The 20,139-nt window shown below is 37.8% G+C and overlaps 1 protein-coding gene across 1 annotated transcript in view; it reads left to right on the top strand.

Annotated features, from left to right (window-relative positions):
- LOC136863821 (cell adhesion molecule Dscam2) overlaps positions 1–20,139 on the top strand; it is a 760,504-nt gene that overhangs the window by 566,177 nt on the left and 174,188 nt on the right. Inside the window, exon 18 of the mRNA XM_067140158.2 lies at positions 687–868. Within this exon, the coding sequence (XP_066996259.2) occupies positions 687–868 (182 nt within the window). The remainder of the gene's footprint in view (positions 1–686; positions 869–20,139) is intronic.

Raw genomic sequence — 20,139 nt, 5'->3', positions numbered from 1 at the left:
TAATCAAAACACGAACGCGACATGCAAATTTTGCTTTGGAGCGATCGTTTTGAAAGTCTGTTTCGGCTCACTTAGTGATGGCAGCTACTAAATATCTCTATGCTAAAAGTAGCAAAGTGGAGTAATGTCTCTTCCCTTTCAAACTTCAAACTTCGGTATCATTCAGTTCCCATGTGAAAAAAAAGGAAATGTGAGTGATTCCTTAAGGACCCGCGTTCTGTGAAGTAATTGTAGTTGTAATTGCAATTTTACTGAGCATTTGTTGAATTGTAATTAGTAATTGTACTTGAGTAAAATATTGCTCTTGTAACTGTAATTGAGCCCAATTATTTTATTTTGCACTTTTGTCATTACTGCTTGTATCATTGGAAGGCATATTTGCATGCATACACTTGATTTTTTGGTAATGAACCATAGATTCAGCCAGATGAGAATTTTGTGGCCTATGTAGCTTTTAACAGACACAATACTGTATGTCCATAGTGAAAAGAATTAATTTCTTGTTTGAAGATATCTTCTTGAATTTTAATGAAAATTATAAATAATAAAATATTAAATATTGATACTGCATACCGGACCAAGAACAACACTAATAAAATAACCTTTAATTCTAATAGCATAGAGACCAATAATAAATACAGTAAATCGCGAGTATATAAACAACCTTGTTCTTAACTATTTTCTAGGGATTCGGAGACGAAGCGCCAGTACAACTTTACCACCGTAACGTTCCGTGGAAGTGGCAAGGAAGAAGCACGTCTAGATGGCCTCAAGAAATTCTGTCAGTATGGACTCGTAGTTCAGGCCTTCAACGGTAAAGGACCCGGCCCACTCTCAAAGGAAGTTGTAGCGCAGACGCTAGAAGACGGTGAGATTTTTTATATAATTAACAATATAGATATGTTGAATGGAATATTTGGGCGTGGTATTTTCAACTGAAGTTAATATTATGTCAAAAAGTATATCGTCGTTGCCGGGACAAAACCTCCTATGTGATAATATTTTGGAGATATACTGACCCGCAGCACATACATTATGAAGAGCGAGAATGCCTTGACAATATGCACACAATATTACACCTTAGATGACAAAACCTTACCGGCCAAAGTTCTAAGCTAAAATAGCTCACATAGGAGGTTTTGTCCCGGCAGCGACGATATTTATTCTCTCTCGTAAGTGAATCTTTAGCAGAAATATTCGATAGATCGATAGATAGATAGATAGATAGATAGATAGATAGATAGATAGATAGATAGATAGATAGATAGATAGTGAATCATACTGTCAAGGTAAGTGCTGTAATGACCTTTCTTGCATATGAGCACTTTTACTATATACAGTCAACATTCGATTCAATAGACCCTGTTTCAATGGAATCCGGATTAACGACATAATTTGACAAAAAATATAGGTAATGAAACTAATTAGAAACAAAAATTATTGAACGAAAATGGAACCAGAATACTATTTTAGAGGTTTAGAAATCTTATCTTTTGTGAAATTTTGAATCACGCTGGTGATAATTACAGTGAGAATGACGTTGAGCAATAGCTGGACATCGATGAACATGACACAAGCTACCATATTCTAAGCCACGGGGATATTTCTGAAGATGTTCTATGAGGCGATCAGAAAACTGACTATGAAGAAGCAGTTTCAGCTGATCCAAAATTTCCGGTAGTTAGATTTTTTTATTTTCCTGAATCCCGGGTGCGCTGATGTAACAATCCTAATGGAAGGCATTTTGAACATTTCTAACAGGAAGGAGTTACATGTGGTATGCTGGTATGTTCCGTTTCTGTGTGTTTCCCATGATTAATGTACTGTGTAGAGTTGTAGAAAGTGTGCTCTAACATGGAAATAAAGCCTTTCCGGACCTATGTCCATATAACACCGTATAATTTCTTCACTACGTGTGAGGACTGTGTTCCGAAAGCTCGGCCGGACCTTATTGTTGCACCCTGTATTTACATATACGTACATATATATACATACACATATATACGTACATACATAAAATACATGGGTCATTATGGCCCTTAGCCGGCCAGGATGACTTCTGTCGCTGGCCTCAGTGGCTCAGACGGTTGAGGCGCTGGTCTTCTGACCCCAACTTGGCAGGTTCGATCCTGGCTCAGTCCGATGGTATTTGAAGGTGGACAAACGCGTCAGCCTAGTTTCGGTAGATTTACTGGCACTTAAAGAACTCGCGCAAATCTGAATTCTGGCACCTGCCGTCTGAAAAAACCGTAAACGTAAATAGTGGGGCGTAAACCCCATAACATTATTATTACTATTATTATTATTATTATTATTATTATTATTATTGTTACGGGGATACCCGTGGAATGCAGAGATAAAAGAAGGTGCGGGCTGGAATGGGTCTAACTACCAATCTGAGATATTGATTAAAATTGCATTAAAGGTTATATTTTCAAAAATAGCAACTGAACAATTTTCACATAAAACTTCAGATTTTAACAAATAATAACAAGCCAAATCAGGTACAAGACCAGGAAGGCCACGATTTAGATATACTTTAACAATCTGGGCCACAAGCCCTAATTTTTCCAATTTCTGAGCACTCAGCTCACAACCACATATTACCAAAAGGCAGAAATCCCCTAACAATGCCAAGCCTCCTAGAGGCACATTTACCACAAATAAAAGAGCTGACCCGCTTTCAATGTTTCAAGCCTATTAAAGGCAATACCAGACTTTTACACCTGATTGCCATCAAGGCACAACTTACAATGAAACAGGGGTATCTTGTACCCAACCTAATGGGCCTTAGTAGAAAAATAATAGGTTAAGTTAATGGCCCAAAATGCAAAACAGAATGGAGGCGTGAATCTGCACTCCTACATGAAACTTCTAAAAACCTAAGAGGCAATAGGCCGATGAAACGGGGCTATTCCCAAACTATGGAGGTGACTCGTATACAGAATAAATTTAACACATAGGGAAGAGTAGAAGAACGGTTACGAAAACGTAGTCACCTCAAATTCAAAATGAAGGGGAGCTCGAGAGGGTAAAGCACTCTCTATCCCCGATTTACAGTTAAAGATGAAGTTTTACAAAAGTGATGGCAATTTACATGTTTGATGATAGGTTACATAATAAAGGTTTCGGACCTTCCCCGCGGGTTAAACTGCTGAGCTAGCAAGAAATAAAGATGTTAAGTGGCCATTACCTTGTTGAAGAGCTGCTGCCGGATGAAAGAGGCGCTTCCCGCCTCCTGCTACACTTCCATACACTATGCTAGATGTTGTTCGAGTGGCCGAGAGACAAGAAAATCAGCAGTTTTTATACCCTCGTGGAAGATTCGAGACCTTTCATGAATAATCAAGCCACTCCCTCTTTCTTTACTGGTCCGTCTTGAAAATACACTATAAGTCGAAGAAGAAATACACGATTGGTCAAAAATTAATTACAGAAATTCTGGATTGGCTAAGTTCAAAGATTAATATTGCCAACCCATAAATGAAAGAACGAAATTTAGTAAAGAACAAACTTATGAATATAAAATTTCTTCAAATAGGATTCTTCCACTTCGCACCAGGGTGCATGGTCATAGTTTTTTAGTAGAGACATCTATCAGAGAATGTCCACACTTCTTGATCAATAGAAAACAAAACAAGTTGAACTCCACCCAGTACTGACAACTTCGTAATCACAAAATTTACGGTAGTGACATCTTCTGAGAAAACTTATGAGTTGATACAGTTGTTAAAGTTCAGAGTTTCTCTTGTAGAGGAGTACTTTAAGGCGGAAAATTCAAATGTGCGGCGTAGAGGTGTACCAGCCGGTACAATTATTATTATTATTATTATTATTATTATTATTATTATTATTATTATTATTATTATTATTATTATTATTATTATTGACTGCTGTTCAGCCAGATGGCCTTCAAGTATTGGAGTCACGTGGTCAGCCTATGATTTGACTTGTCGACCTCAATGGCGCAGTTAATTAGTCCTTGTCCTATTTTTCGCAAGACAGTGGCTTCATTGGTGGCTGAAGTCGGAGGCAATTGAGGATGATTTAAAGATACCTTTCCTTGTCTTTGACTTCTTGCCCATTAAGGAACTCCTACAGATCAACATTCTGGCCTCTTTTTAAAGTCTACAGCAATTGAGCAGACCTTAAAGAAATTATAGTAGTAGTAGTAGTATTAGTAGTAGTAGTAGTATATTTAGAATGTCTCAAACCTTTTGGGTCCAATTGAAGCAGGTGATAGTGGGTCCATAATCGATTATATTGAGGCAGGGAACCAATGGTCGGAAATGCATATTTATTGTTTTATAGACATACACAGCGTGCACCGCATAACAACAACGTAGCTCATAGTAATTGTTCAAAGTGACGACCGCCAGTCTCAATGCACGCATGGCAACGGAGCATGAAGTTGCGCCACACTCCCTCAAGGATCCCTGGTGTCTGTTGTGTCAGGAGACTGGCAGCTTAAGCCCTAGAGAACAGGTCTTAGTCCGTTTCTACGGGGGTTTCATACACCAACGACTTGACGTAACCCCAGAGGAAAAAGTCCAGAGGTGTGAGATTTGGCGATCGCGCTGGCCATGGGACAGGACCTCCACTTCCAATCCAATGATAAGGGTACGTGTTGTCAGGTGTTCACGGACATTAACATCGAAGTGGGCTGGTGCACCGTCGTGTTGAAACCACATCATTTCAACCACCACAACAAGAGGTATAAGTCTCCAGGAAATGTGGCAGCACATCTCGCAGGAACACCAGGTAACGTGGACTAGTTAAACGGGGAGGCAGCAAATAAGGTCATATTAGATGATCTTGAATAATGTCCGCCCACACGTTGACAGAGAATTGATGTTGATGGCCACCGATGTGGGTGGCGTGGGTATTGTCCCCACTCCAGACATGGCTGTTGCGGCTGTTGAAAACACCATCACGGGTGAATGAGGCCTCATCCGTGAAAAATACAAACTCTACAAAGTTTGACACTACAGCACTGCGTTGGATAATCCATTGACAGAAATGAACGTGCGGCTCAAAATTCGTTGGTCCCAGTGCTTGGACACGTTCTTAAGATAGGGGTATAATACCTAATTCGCCAGTTCTCTCCACACTTCATCTTTCGAAGTGTGCGTTTCACGGGCAAGTTAACGGGTGCTTATTGCTGGCTGGTCGGCCACACGATCCAACACCATCTCCTCAAAGTCTGGTGTTCGGACATGTCTTTGACGGGAAACTTGGCCGGCTCTGTAATGGCGTGAACGACTCCGTCTCTCGTAAATTGGTAACCACGGAGATAAACTTCTTCCATTTAGGACGACGCCTGTTCGGAAAGCGTTCTCTGTGCATTCGTACTGCTTTACGGGCACTACATCCTGCCGCATCGTATATTAAATGCATGTCTTCCAAATCTTGCGACGAGTAACGTTTCATCTTTAACTACGTGTCATGCACTGTGCATAATAACACACCTCACCGTCGACACATCACTAGCTGTCTGATGCAATGGACAACTGACACCAGCCATAGTTATGTGCGTGTGGCACAGGATAATGCGCCGGTGCTATGCATGCGATCCTCACATGACACACGAGCTATGAGCTAAATCGTGTACAGTACGTCTGTTTGGTGGTCAGGGGTGTACGCTGTTTATCACCCACTGCCTGTTACAGTGTACAACAGACACCCGGGATCTTTGCGAGAGTCCAGCAGAACTGCTTGCGCCGTTGCAGTACATGCATTGAAACTGGTGGTCGTCACTTTGAACAGTTACTATGAGCTGCGATGTTGTTACGCTATATGCTTATAACACAGTTAATGTGCATTTCCGACCATTGGTTCCTCGTCTCAATATAATCGGTTGTGGACCCACAATCACCTGTTTCGTTTTGACCCGAAAGGTTTGAGACACCCTGCAGATGCATGCGTATATACAGTTCTTTTAAACTTGAAGTTATGTAATCCGCTAACGGCCGTAGCCGTGTTGAAACGCCGGCTCCCGTGAGATCTCCGAAGTTAAGCAACATTGGGCGTGGTCGAGAAGTGGATGGGTTGCCACGCGCTGCTGGTGGGAGGTAAGGGAATGGAGGAGCGGAAAGGAACTGGCCACACTACCGCACGTAAACTCCGGCTCAGGCATACCTCTGCGGAGGTTCGGACCTGCCTTCGGGCGGAACACACCCTTACCTTACCTTTTATTTAATCCAACAAAAGGAATTTCCAAAGGAGAAAATAATTTTTTGAAGCCGAAGACATCTTCATAACAAACCATTCCGATCCCTGGAGGAGTGGAAGATAAAGCCTATTTTTTATAACGTCAGCACTTAGGGCCTAATGGACAGAGTGGTTATCCCTATTCCCGGTAACCTTTCTCTTGACAGATTGACCTGTTTCTTTTTGTTTTTGTTCTCTTTTTGGCTAGTTGTTTGACGTCGTACTAACACACGAAAGGTTTTCGGCTACGGAAGAATAGGGAGGAAAGGGCTGTAGCCTTAATTAAAGTACAGTCCGAGCATTTACCTGATTGGTGTGAAAATGGAAAACCACTGAAATCCATTTTCAGGGCTGTCGACAGTGGAGTTCGAATCCACCATCACCCGAATACAAGCTCAAAACAACGCGACGCAAACCACGCGGCAAACTCGTTCGGTTTAACATGATACTGATTTATATTGTAGGTTAAGAGAAATTTAGGACCATATGCCATTCTAGAAGACGAAGTTAGTTTCTTTTCTGAACTTCTCAACTTCCTGACACGGAATCAAACTTATGTGCTTTCTCGTGAAAAACATACTTTATTGCCTATATTGGGAAACTCAGAGCAATTGCACAACAAATCATCTACAATCAAATCGTGAAAATCAAGAACCACCTAACTTTACGTTTTGTCATTTTGGAAGTTATTGCGGAAAAAATATTCCAAGATAGCCTACTATCCATATATAGCATAAAACACCCAAATCCGAAGGTAACCAGTCAGCTACAAGCTGTATATTATTGCGTGGAAATCGCAAACCAACTTAATCCATGGTGCTAGCGAGTTTCTGCTTTCCATAAATATTCTACCACTAGTTGGAAGCACTATCGCATGTCGACAGAACATGAGAATGACACAGAAACCATAACTTTCGAATTCCAGCGAAATCTCCCTCTTCCCATCACAAATGTTTGTGATGAATTCTACCTCAGGCAGATGTCGGATGTTTAACTTTGGTGTACATCTAACGTCAGACAATAAACAAGTAATGTACATGTAGGCCTACAGTGAAGTATACGGCCACAGAGGGTGTTCTGATGTTTGCAGTTTGTTAACCCTTTGTTGCATTGTGTAACATATATGCAACATCGATTAACAAACTCTTTTTCACGCCTATGGTGGGCACTTCATGAACCAATGCATATTTCACATGTGTTCCAAGATGTGTATATAAGAGTTTTGACCTTAATTACTCATAGGCTGGCTGTACTGTGGCCTTAGAGTAGCGTATGTTATGAGATGGGAGAGCCTACACCCCTTTGTTGCATGATGTAGCATATATGCAACATAGATTCAAAAATTGATTTGCACGCCTCTGATGGACATTTCATGAACCAGTGCATGTTACACATGAGTTCCATAGAATATCTTTGACCTTAGTTACCCATTTGTATATATTTTATGTAGGGACTAGTTGAATGGCAACCGTATCAAAGAGAATGTTTATTCATGATGTAGCATATATGCAGCATTATTGATATTTTTTCAATATTTTTCCCGTTCTATTAACCTTATGGAAAGTCCAAAAATAACTTTTAAACATGAAAATAAAAAATCATGTATTAAAGGGTTAAGGATTGAGTTATGTAGGTACTGTATTAACTACCTGCAAATGTGGGGCAGAATACGTTGATTTTTATTGTAAAAAAAGGTTCACTTGACTACTGAAATGCAGATGATATTGTAGACAAAACACATATTTTCAAATACAACAGAAAAAATAACTCTAAATAACCTCATGAACATTAAAAACCCTAAATAACATCAAGCTCATTGGTTTCTTCTATTTCATTTCCATTGTCTAATTTCAAATTCTGATAATAGCCTTGGTGAACGGGAGGTATAAACTTCAACATGGACATTATACCACGCATTATAGCTGCTTTGATGTGCCTACCATTAGGATTCCTTGGTTCCAGAACAGTGTCATTTATTCTCTGTGCCCTTCCCTTACCCTTCTGCAGACTTATGGTAGAACTAGCAAGATACCCGTGCTTCGCTACGGTATTATACTGAAATTTATAATTGAATGCTTATTGTTTTAGATATATAATCCGCCGAAATTCGCGATCTGACTCGTTTTCTGCGAGAATCCACCAAAATTCCCGATCTGACTCGTTTTCTATTATTTTACAGCACGTTTCCTCCCATTTTTCAATCTTCCTTTCCAGCAATCGATTTCGTACTTCCCGGGCTAGGCTCAGGTATTCCTCCTGGTCAGTTGGGTCCGTAAATCTTTGCCATCTTTTCCTTTAATCATTTTTAATATGGATAAAATCCTTCAGGAGATCCGGAGTGGTGTCATATTGGGTACCTTGGCGGCACTGAACACGCGGCCGGACTGCATTCTTAGTCATTACCCGTCCAGGAGCCGTTACCAGCGCGGTCCGCACATTTGACGACGGTCCGGAACATTATTATTATTATTATTATTATTATTATTATTATTATTATTATTATTATTATTATTATTATTATTATTATTATTATTATTATTATGTGTTGCTCGAATGGCTGATGACAGGGAAAACCGGAGTATCCGGAGAAAACCAGTCTCGCATCCGTTTTGTCCAGCACGAATGTCACATGGAGTGACCGGGATTTGAACCACGGAACCCAGCTGTGAGAGGCCGGCACGGTGCCGTCTGAGCAACGGAGGATCCTCATAAGAACATTAATAAGAGTAAAATCAATTGATCTCACCTCCTTCTACACCCCACCGCCATTAAGTTTATTTACCGCCACCCGCCTCCCAAAAAAAATTAAAAGAAGGCTTGTTTCTTTATGTTTAAGGGGGATTCCAAACACCAATGTTCACGTCTATTACCTTCAGTTTTGAGATATAAGTATCCCCATAAAAGTAATTTACTTTTTTCACTTCATTTCACACTACTCCCCCCCCCCCCCACTAAGTGAACTTTCCCGCAAAAAATATTTGTTTCTTTAATAGTAAAGGATCTTCCAAATACCCATTATCATGACTCTAACTTCTTCAGTTTTTGATTTATGTGTCCTCATGAAAGGAATTCAACTCATTTACACTCCCGCCCTCCAAGATGGTTTCCCGCCCAAAACGCGTTTTTCTTTGTTTTTAAAGGAGATCCAAATACGAATTTTCAGTTCTGTAATATCATTCGTTTCTGACATATATGTATCCTCATTAAAGGCATTCAACCCATTTTTTACCCTTTTACACCCCTCCTATTGGGATTTACAGAAAACAAAAAAATACGTGTTCCTTTAGTTTTTATTAGATGTATGTATTCTCATACAATTAAGCCAATTAATGTTTCAATTCTTTCACACACACACACACACACACACACCCGCGCTTCATTGGATTTTAAGAGAATACGTGTTTCTTTACTTTTAAAGCAGATTGAAAATATCAAATTTCACGTCTGTAACATCTTCATTTTTGATATATCAGTAGCCGAATTAAAATAATTCAGCACCATTTTCAGTCACTTTTACCCCAAGTGATATTTCCGAAAACTAAAAATACACGTTTCTTTATGTTTAATAGAGATAAAAAATACAATTTTTCACTTCTGTAACATGTTAAGTTTTTTTAGATATACTGTAAAAATTCTCATTTTTAAATTTCACCCCTTTTGAGTTCCCCTTAAGTGGACTTTCCTAAAACAAATCACCTATGTTTCTTTACATTTACAGGAGATTCCAAACACCCACTTTTTACGTCTGTAACGTTTTACGTTTCCAAGATATTCTGTAGATATAGTCTTTCAAAAAATTCACCCCAATTTGTCACTCCTGTTTAACCGCCATTAATTGGATTTTCCAAAAACTAAAAAATACTTGTTCCTTTATTTTTGAAGGAGATCCCATATACAAATTTTCAGTTCTGTAATATCTTTCGTTTCTGACATATATGTATCCTCATTAAAGGCATTCAACCCATTTCTCACCCTTTTACACCCCCTCCTATTGGGATTTACAGGAAACAAAAAAAATACGTGTTCCTTTAGTTTTTATTAGATGTATGTATTCTCATACAATTAAGCCAAATAATTTTTCAATTCTTTCACCCCCCCCCCCCCCCCGCTTCATTGGATTTTAAGAGAATACGTGTTTCCTTACTTTTAAAGCAGATTGAAAATATCAAATTTCACGTCTGTAACATCTTCATTTTTGATATATCATTAGCCGAATTAAAAGAATTCAACACCATTTTCAGTGACTTTTACCCCCCTCCTCCCAAGTGATAATTCCGAAAACTAAAAATACACGTTTCTTTATGTTTATTAGAGATTAAAAAATACCATTTTTCACTTCTGTAACATGTTAAGTTTTTTTAGATATACTGTAGAAATTCCCATTTTTAAATTTCACCCCTTTTGAGTTCCCCTTAAGTGGAGTTTCCAAAAACAAATCACCTATGTTTATTTACATTTACATGAGATTCCAAACACCCACTTTTTACGTCTGTAACATTTTACGTTTGCAAGATATTCTGTAGATATAGTCTTTCAAAAAATTCACCCCAATTTGTCACTCCTGTTTAACCGCCATTAATTGGATTTTCCAAAAACTAAAAAATACGTGTTTCTTTATTTTTAAAGGAGATCCCATATACAAATTTTCAGTTCTGTAATATGTTTCGTTTCTGACATATATGTATCCTCATTAAAGGCATTCAACCCATTTTCACCCTTTTTACACCCCTCCTATTGGGATTTACAGGAAACAAAAAATACGTGTTCCTTTATTTTTAGAGGAGATTCTAACTACCAATTTTTACATCTGTAAATTTTAAAGTGTTAAGATGTAGACACACTCATTTTAAAAAATTCACCCCCTTTTCACCCCCCCCCCCAATATTTGGATTTTCCAAAAACAAAAAATACGTGTTTCTTTACTTTTAAAGTAGATCCCAAATACCAATTTTCAGGTCTATACTATCTTCAGGTTCTGAAATATAAGTAGCCTCGTTAAAGGCATTCAACCTATTATTCACCCTTTTACACCCTTCCTATTGGGATTTTCCGAAAACAAAATATACGTGTTTCTTTATTTTTAAAGGAGATTCTAAATACCAATTTTTACATCTATAAACTTTAAAAGTTTTGAGATATAGATACACACATTTTAAAACATCACCCCCTTTTCACCCCCCCCCCCCCTATTAATTGGATTTTCCAAAAACACAAAAATACGTGTTTCTTTTAAAGGAGATCCCAAACACCAATTTTCAGGTCTGTAATATCTTCAGGTTCTGAAATATAAGTAGACTCATGAAAGGCATTCGACCCTTTCTTCAACCTTTTCCACCCTTCCTATTAGGATTTTCCGAAAACAAAATATACGTGTTTCTTTATTTTTAAAGGAGATTCTAAATACCAATATTCACATCTATAACCTTTAAAAGTTTTGAGATATAGATACACTCATTTTTAAATATTACCCCCTTTTCACCTCCTCCCTTAATTGGATTTTACAGAAACAAAAAAATACGTGTTTCTTTCTTTTTAAAGGAGATCTCTAACACCGATTTTCAGGTCTGTAATGTCTTCAGTTTCTGAGATATAAGTAGCCTCATTAAAGGCATTCAACCCTTTTTCCACCCCTTTTCACTCCTCCTATTGCGATTTTCCGAAAACAAAAAAATACGTGTTTCTTTATTTTTAATGAAGATTCTAAATACCAGTTTTTACATCTGCAAACTTTAAATGTTTGGAGATATAGATTCACTCATTTTAAAATTCACCCCCTTTTCACCCTCCCATTAATTGAATTTTCCAAGAACAAAAAAATACGTGTTTCTTTATTTTTGAAAGTGATCAAAAGTACCAATTTTGAGGTCTGTAATATCTTCAGTTTCTGAGATATAAGTACCGGTATCCTGATTAAAGGCATTCAACCCCTTTTTCACCCTTTTTCACCCCTCCTATTGGGATTTTCTGAAAAGAAAAAAATACGTGTTTCCTTATTTTTAAGGAAGATTCTAAATACCAATTTTCACATCTGTAAACTTTTAAAGTTTTGAGATATAGACACACTCATTTTAAAATTTCAACCCCCTTTTCACCCCCTTAGCGACGGAATATCCAAAAATCCTCTCTTAGCGAGCACCTACATCTTAATATGAATATATCCCCAATATTTCATTTCTTTATGTCCAGTAGTTTTGGCTCGGCGATGATGAATCAGTCAGTCAGGACAAGCTACTTTATATATATAGACTAGCAAGATACCCGTGCTTCGCTACGGTATTATACTGAAATTTATAATTGAATGCTTATTGTTTTAGATATATAATCCGCCGAAATTCGCGATCTGACTCGTTTTCTGCGAGAATCCACCAAAATTCCCGATCTGACTCGTTTTCTATTATTTTACAGCACGTTTCCTCCCATTTTTCAATCTTCCTTTCCAGCAATCGATTTCGTACTTCCCGGGCTAGGCTCAGGTATTCCTCCTGGTCAGTTGGGTCCGTAAATCTTTGCCATCTTTTCCTTTAATCATTTTTAATATGGATAAAATCCTTCAGGAGATCCGGAGTGGTGTCATATTGGGTACCTTGGCGGCACTGAACACGCGGCCGGACTGCATTCTTAGTCATTACCCGTCCAGGAGCCGTTACCAGCGCGGTCCGCACATTTGACGACGGTCCGGAACATTATTATTATTATTATTATTATTATTATTATTATTATTATTATTATTATGTGTTGCTCGAATGGCTGATGACAGGGAAAACCGGAGTATCCGGAGAAAACCAGTCTCGCATCCGTTTTGTCCAGCACGAATGTCACATGGAGTGACCGGGATTTGAACCACGGAACCCAGCTGTGAGAGGCCGGCACGGTGCCGTCTGAGCAACGGAGGATCCTCATAAGAACATTAATAAGAGTAAAATCAATTGATCTCACCTCCTTCTACACCCCACCGCCATTAAGTTTATTTACCGCCACCCGCCTCCCAAAAAAAAATTAAAAGAAGGCTTGTTTCTTTATGTTTAAGGGGGATTCCAAACACCAATGTTCACGTCTATTACCTTCAGTTTTGAGATATAAGTATCCCCATAAAAGTAATTTACTTTTTTCACTTCATTTCACACTACTCCCCCCCCCCCCCCCACTAAGTGAACTTTCCCGCAAAAAATATTTGTTTCTTTAATAGTAAAGGATCTTCCAAATACCCATTATCATGACTCTAACTTCTTCAGTTTTTGATTTATGTGTCCTCATGAAAGGAATTCAACTCATTTACACTCCCGCCCTCCAAGATGGTTTCCCGCCCAAAACGCGTTTTTCTTTGTTTTTAAAGGAGATCCAAATACGAATTTTCAGTTCTGTAATATCATTCGTTTCTGACATATATGTATCCTCATTAAAGGCATTCAACCCATTTTTTACCCTTTTACACCCCTCCTATTGGGATTTACAGAAAACAAAAAAATACGTGTTCCTTTAGTTTTTATTAGATGTATGTATTCTCATACAATTAAGCCAATTAATGTTTCAATTCTTTCACACACACACACACACACACACACCCGCGCTTCATTGGATTTTAAGAGAATACGTGTTTCTTTACTTTTAAAGCAGATTGAAAATATCAAATTTCACGTCTGTAACATCTTCATTTTTGATATATCAGTAGCCGAATTAAAATAATTCAGCACCATTTTCAGTCACTTTTACCCCAAGTGATATTTCCGAAAACTAAAAATACACGTTTCTTTATGTTTAATAGAGATAAAAAATACAATTTTTCACTTCTGTAACATGTTAAGTTTTTTTAGATATACTGTAAAAATTCTCATTTTTAAATTTCACCCCTTTTGAGTTCCCCTTAAGTGGACTTTCCTAAAACAAATCACCTATGTTTCTTTACATTTACAGGAGATTCCAAACACCCACTTTTTACGTCTGTAACGTTTTACGTTTCCAAGATATTCTGTAGATATAGTCTTTCAAAAAATTCACCCCAATTTGTCACTCCTGTTTAACCGCCATTAATTGGATTTTCCAAAAACTAAAAAATACTTGTTCCTTTATTTTTGAAGGAGATCCCATATACAAATTTTCAGTTCTGTAATATCTTTCGTTTCTGACATATATGTATCCTCATTAAAGGCATTCAACCCATTTCTCACCCTTTTACACCCCCTCCTATTGGGATTTACAGGAAACAAAAAAAATACGTGTTCCTTTAGTTTTTATTAGATGTATGTATTCTCATACAATTAAGCCAAATAATTTTTCAATTCTTTCACCCCCCCCCCCCCCCCCCGCTTCATTGGATTTTAAGAGAATACGTGTTTCCTTACTTTTAAAGCAGATTGAAAATATCAAATTTCACGTCTGTAACATCTTCATTTTTGATATATCATTAGCCGAATTAAAAGAATTCAACACCATTTTCAGTGACTTTTACCCCCCTCCTCCCAAGTGATATTTCCGAAAACTAAAAATACACGTTTCTTTATGTTTATTAGAGATTAAAAAATACCATTTTTCACTTCTGTAACATGTTAAGTTTTTTTAGATATACTGTAGAAATTCCCATTTTTAAATTTCACCCCTTTTGAGTTCCCCTTAAGTGGAGTTTCCAAAAACAAATCACCTATGTTTATTTACATTTACATGAGATTCCAAACACCCACTTTTTACGTCTGTAACATTTTACGTTTGCAAGATATTCTGTAGATATAGTCTTTCAAAAAATTCACCCCAATTTGTCACTCCTGTTTAACCGCCATTAATTGGATTTTCCAAAAACTAAAAAATACGTGTTTCTTTATTTTTAAAGGAGATCCCATATACAAATTTTCAGTTCTGTAATATGTTTCGTTTCTGACATATATGTATCCTCATTAAAGGCATTCAACCCATTTTCACCCTTTTTACACCCCTCCTATTGGGATTTACAGGAAACAAAAAATACGTGTTCCTTTATTTTTAGAGGAGATTCTAACTACCAATTTTTACATCTGTAAATTTTAAAGTGTTAAGATGTAGACACACTCATTTTAAAAAATTCACCCCCTTTTCACCCCCCCCCTCCCCCCCAATATTTGGATTTTCCAAAAACAAAAAATACGTGTTTCTTTACTTTTAAAGTAGATCCCAAATACCAATTTTCAGGTCTATACTATCTTCAGGTTCTGAAATATAAGTAGCCTCGTTAAAGGCATTCAACCTATTATTCACCCTTTTACACCCTTCCTATTGGGATTTTCCGAAAACAAAATATACGTGTTTCTTTATTTTTAAAGGAGATTCTAAATACCAATTTTTACATCTATAAACTTTAAAAGTTTTGAGATATAGATACACACATTTTAAAACATCACCCCCTTTTCAACCCCCCCCCCTATTAATTGGATTTTCCAAAAACACAAAAATACGTGTTTCTTTTAAAGGAGATCCCAAACACCAATTTTCAGGTCTGTAATATCTTCAGGTTCTGAAATATAAGTAGACTCATGAAAGGCATTCGACCCTTTCTTCAACCTTTTCCACCCTTCCTATTAGGATTTTCCGAAAACAAAATATACGTGTTTCTTTATTTTTAAAGGAGATTCTAAATACCAATATTCACATCTATAACCTTTAAAAGTTTTGAGATATAGATACACTCATTTTTAAATATTACCCCCTTTTCACCTCCTCCCTTAATTGGATTTTACAGAAACAAAAAAATACGTGTTTCTTTCTTTTTAAAGGAGATCTCTAACACCGATTTTCAGGTCTGTAATGTCTTCAGTTTCTGAGATATAAGTAGCCTCATTAAAGGCATTCAACCCTTTTTCCACCCCTTTTCACTCCTCCTATTGCGATTTTCCGAAAACAAAAAAATACGTGTTTCTTTATTTTTAATGAAGATTCTAAATACCAGTTTTTACATCTGCAAACTTTAAATGTTTGGAGATATAGATTCACTCATTTTAAAATTCACCCCCTTTTCACCCTCCCATTAATTGAATTTTCCAAGAACAAAAAAATACGTGTTTCTTTATTTTTAAAAGTGATCAAAAGTACCAATTTTGAGGTCTGTAATATCTTCAGTTTCTGAGATATAAGTACCGGTATCCTGATTAAAGGCATTCAACCCCTTTTTCACCCTTTTTCACCCCTCCTATTGGGATTTTCTGAAAAGAAAAAAATACGTGTTTCCTTATTTTTAAGGAAGATTCTAAATACCAATTTTCACATCTGTAAACTTTTAAAGTTTTGAGATATAGACACACTCATTTTAAAATTTCAACCCCCTTTTCACCCCCTTAGCGACGGAATATCCAAAAATCCTCTCTTAGCGAGCACCTACATCTTAATATGAATATATCCCCAATATTTCATTTCTTTATGTCCAGTAGTTTTGGCTCGGCGATGATGAATCAGTCAGTCAGGACAAGCTACTTTATATATATAGATAGTGGCCTGTACCACTGTATGTGAACCGTACATGCACTTTATGCCCTCCCTGGAACCTCAGAACAGATGCCTTTCGGAAGTCCACGCTTATGTCAGAAGGGGTTTTGTTTCTTTTTGTAGTTTTTTTTGGTAATGGTGTTAAACTAACAAAATCCTCTTTCTGCATTTCCACTACAGTGAACGGTTTCTTTCTCCTTGCATTTCGGATCAGGTTCGCTCATTCTTGAGGGGTGTAAACGTATTTCGTACGTCGCTTTAACTTTTCAATGATGCCAAAATCTGCATCACAAGGCAAATATGTATGACCAGGCACCTAAAATCTATGTTCTATGCTCTCAAACCAGCCCATTTCCAAAATGTTGATCCACACACACATAATGGGAAAGTTCTTATTTTGTGCCACACAAGAATCACTATGAACAATAAGGTGTTTCATGTTTCCTCTAATTTTGGGGATAACTCGAAGCAAACATCCGCTCCCTGTCCTGCCATACACTCTGGCCAAACACACATAAATGCATCACTTGTATTACAAACATGAACACCAAAGTTGTAGGTCTATAACTGTCTTAAATAAAACACAACTTCGGTTGAAATCATAGGTGTCGGTAATGCTTGTTGTAAATCCGTTGTACTAACCAACGTGTCACACGCAGGATCGAGAGACATTTTTTTTGCTTCAGATAGACTTTCTTAGCCCTTGTCAGCTCTCTTTAGATGCAGACGGTGACTTAATGCCATATCTTCAAGTGGGATATTTGCAACTTCGTCACATACTTTACATGTGTCACTTCGTGGAAGTTTGAAGCCTATGTTGAAATAGTTATTGAAAATGAATCTGTATTTAGGAAGTTTTAAAGGAACAGCTCCATTACCATGGAAGTAGATGACATACACTCAGTACATTTCCTCGACTGAACCGACACTGAGGATATAATGCCCATTTATATTCTGTGAAAGTGAATAATAAGATCTGTATCTAGGGAACAATCCAATGTGCTTCTTTGGAAACTCGATATCATCATCTTTGCACTTATGCTTATGCTGTTGTGATGCTTCCCTCGTCTATTCATTTTCGGAGTCTGTAAACATGATGACTCGCCATTCGTAATAAAATATAACCTAACTTAATATTTACAATGACTATATTCTGTTAATAAGTTTAATTACAATGTATAAATATATTTATTTGTATTTCAAAACTGAGCTTTGTACTACTGTATACTGGAGTAATCTTATGTGTATAAAAATATTGGTGATAACCTTTGTATTAACTTAAACTTAATCAGGTACATTAGGAAACTTATAACTATTTGTAAAATAATAAAAGTACTCCGTACCTTTTAAATAATACAATTGCTTCTTTGAGATTCCATGCAATGACATAAATGCATTTTTGCACAACCTGATGTCTAAGTTATTTATTGTTTTAACATAATATTCAAATTTGCTATGTCTTCTTGACACTTCAGCATTTAATCTCTCCTTAGAGTACTGTTCTTTTTACAAGGAACACGTTTAACTAGGCCAAAAAAGTTAGACATTTTGGATATTTTCATCTTCTAATGTATAAAAAGCATTAAATAGTTATTTCTTCCTGTCTTCTGCAATATCCTCACCATTCTATTTTACAGCACTGGGTACTGGCATACACTTTAGCAGGTATAACCTTACCTCCGCGTGCAATATATTCTCCACTTCTCTTGCTGCTATTATCTTTCAATTTTTCTGGATTTCTCTTCCTCTTTTCGCTTTGAATTTCTATATTTTCTTCATTTATAACCAAACTAGGTACTACTTTCTATGTCAGCCATGTTGATTATAATCCCAGGTTTGCAACCTGCTCTTCCATTGGTTGGTTAGGTAATCATTTAGTCAGTCGGAACCCAGGTATCAGAGAGATTTGGGATACCTCCTTATTAAATTCAGAAGTGTGAGACTGCTCTGTAAGGCCTGTTATCTTATCCTTTTTAGTATTTGTTGTAACCAAGGTTGAAATGTACATACACAACTTTTATTTGCTTCACTTTATGATATTTACACAAATAACAGAAATTTATTTTGAAGCAAAAAGGAATATTGAATCTTGAGAAAAGTCTGTCTTTATACAATATGTACAGGTTTACAGTCTTTATATACACTTCTATCTTGAAAAGATAGTCTTTGTGAATTGACACGTTGATAGTCGAGAACTATCTGGCACACTAACATGAATGTCTTTGAGAGTCCTTGTTTGTTGAAGTGCCTGAATTCCTAAAAAGCAAGTTCAATTGATTGAAGAAATTCCACCTAGCGAAACTAAGGGAGCTTGCGTAAATTAGGGAATGAAAATGGCTTGTAAAAGAATTATGGAACATAGGCAGCGGAAACAGGTAAGGGAGCGGTGACCAGAGGTGAAACCTCGTACTGCCAGAAATTCAGTCCACCTGGTCGAAGCACATTTTCAAGAGGAGTAGCCTCCGTGCTCGACGTAGGGTGTATTCTGGAGCTGGACACCGGGCAAGTGGGCAAGTGAGCAGGCAGGGAGCTCCTATTTATAGTACACTCGATGGTCAGGCACGCGCACTGAGGGCTGCGCGTCGAAGCTAGCAGAATGATACACAGGCGCGCGTGCAGCTGGCTGGTGGAGCGAGAAAGGGAGCGCCGGACATACAACACCCTCCCCTCCTAAATACGCCGGTACGGCGTGAAACGGCGGCGGCGCTGGCGGCGACTGCGATGCTGGGGCGGAGCTGCTGATGTCTCTGTTGTATTGTCCGGAGCTGGAACTGGGCGGAGTGGCGCTGTCTCGTCCTGAAAGGAACCCATTGTTATTAAATGATCTAAAGCGCGTTCAGCAATAGATTTATCAGGTTTAGCAATAGCATCAATAGCTGGACAGGGGCGGTAGCGCAGACGTATCTGATCTTGATGGCGGCAGATACGTTTCTCCGTAGTCTGTATCTCGTATAGACGATGACCCAAAGATCTGCAGATGACTCCAGGTATCCATAGTGGGTTGGATTTGAATGTCCTGGTGTAGACCTTGTCGTTGAGGGAGAACTTCGTTGGTGATGTCTTATGCTGGGCCGGAAGAGGCTGTAACAGAGAAAGTAAAGTTCTGTGAGGTCGTCCATGGAGCTTCTGTGCAGGAGTGATATTATCAGCGCCTGGTAGAGTTCTGTAGTTGTTTAAGAGTTGGAGCAAGGCTTGGTCTTTAGTTAAGCCTGAAGAGACAGCTTTCTTCATACTTCTTTTAAATGTCTGTACGAAGCGTTCAGCTTCACCATTAGATTGAGGGTGAAAAGGTGGTGCTAGGATATGACGAATGCCATTATGTGTACAAAAGTTCTGAAAAGCAGTAGCTGTAAATTGAGGTCCGTTGTCCGAAATGAGTACTTGCGGTAAACCTTCTGTAGTAAAGATTTTCTGGAGAGCACGAATGGTAGCTTCGGTTGTAGTAGTCGAATGCATATCCACTACATATGGAAAGTTTGACAGTGA

Source organism: Anabrus simplex, chromosome 2 (assembly GCF_040414725.1).
Source record: "Anabrus simplex isolate iqAnaSimp1 chromosome 2, ASM4041472v1, whole genome shotgun sequence".
NCBI classification, from domain to species: Eukaryota; Metazoa; Arthropoda; class Insecta; order Orthoptera; family Tettigoniidae; genus Anabrus; species Anabrus simplex.
This window is presented reverse-complemented; position numbering and strand designations above follow the sequence as displayed.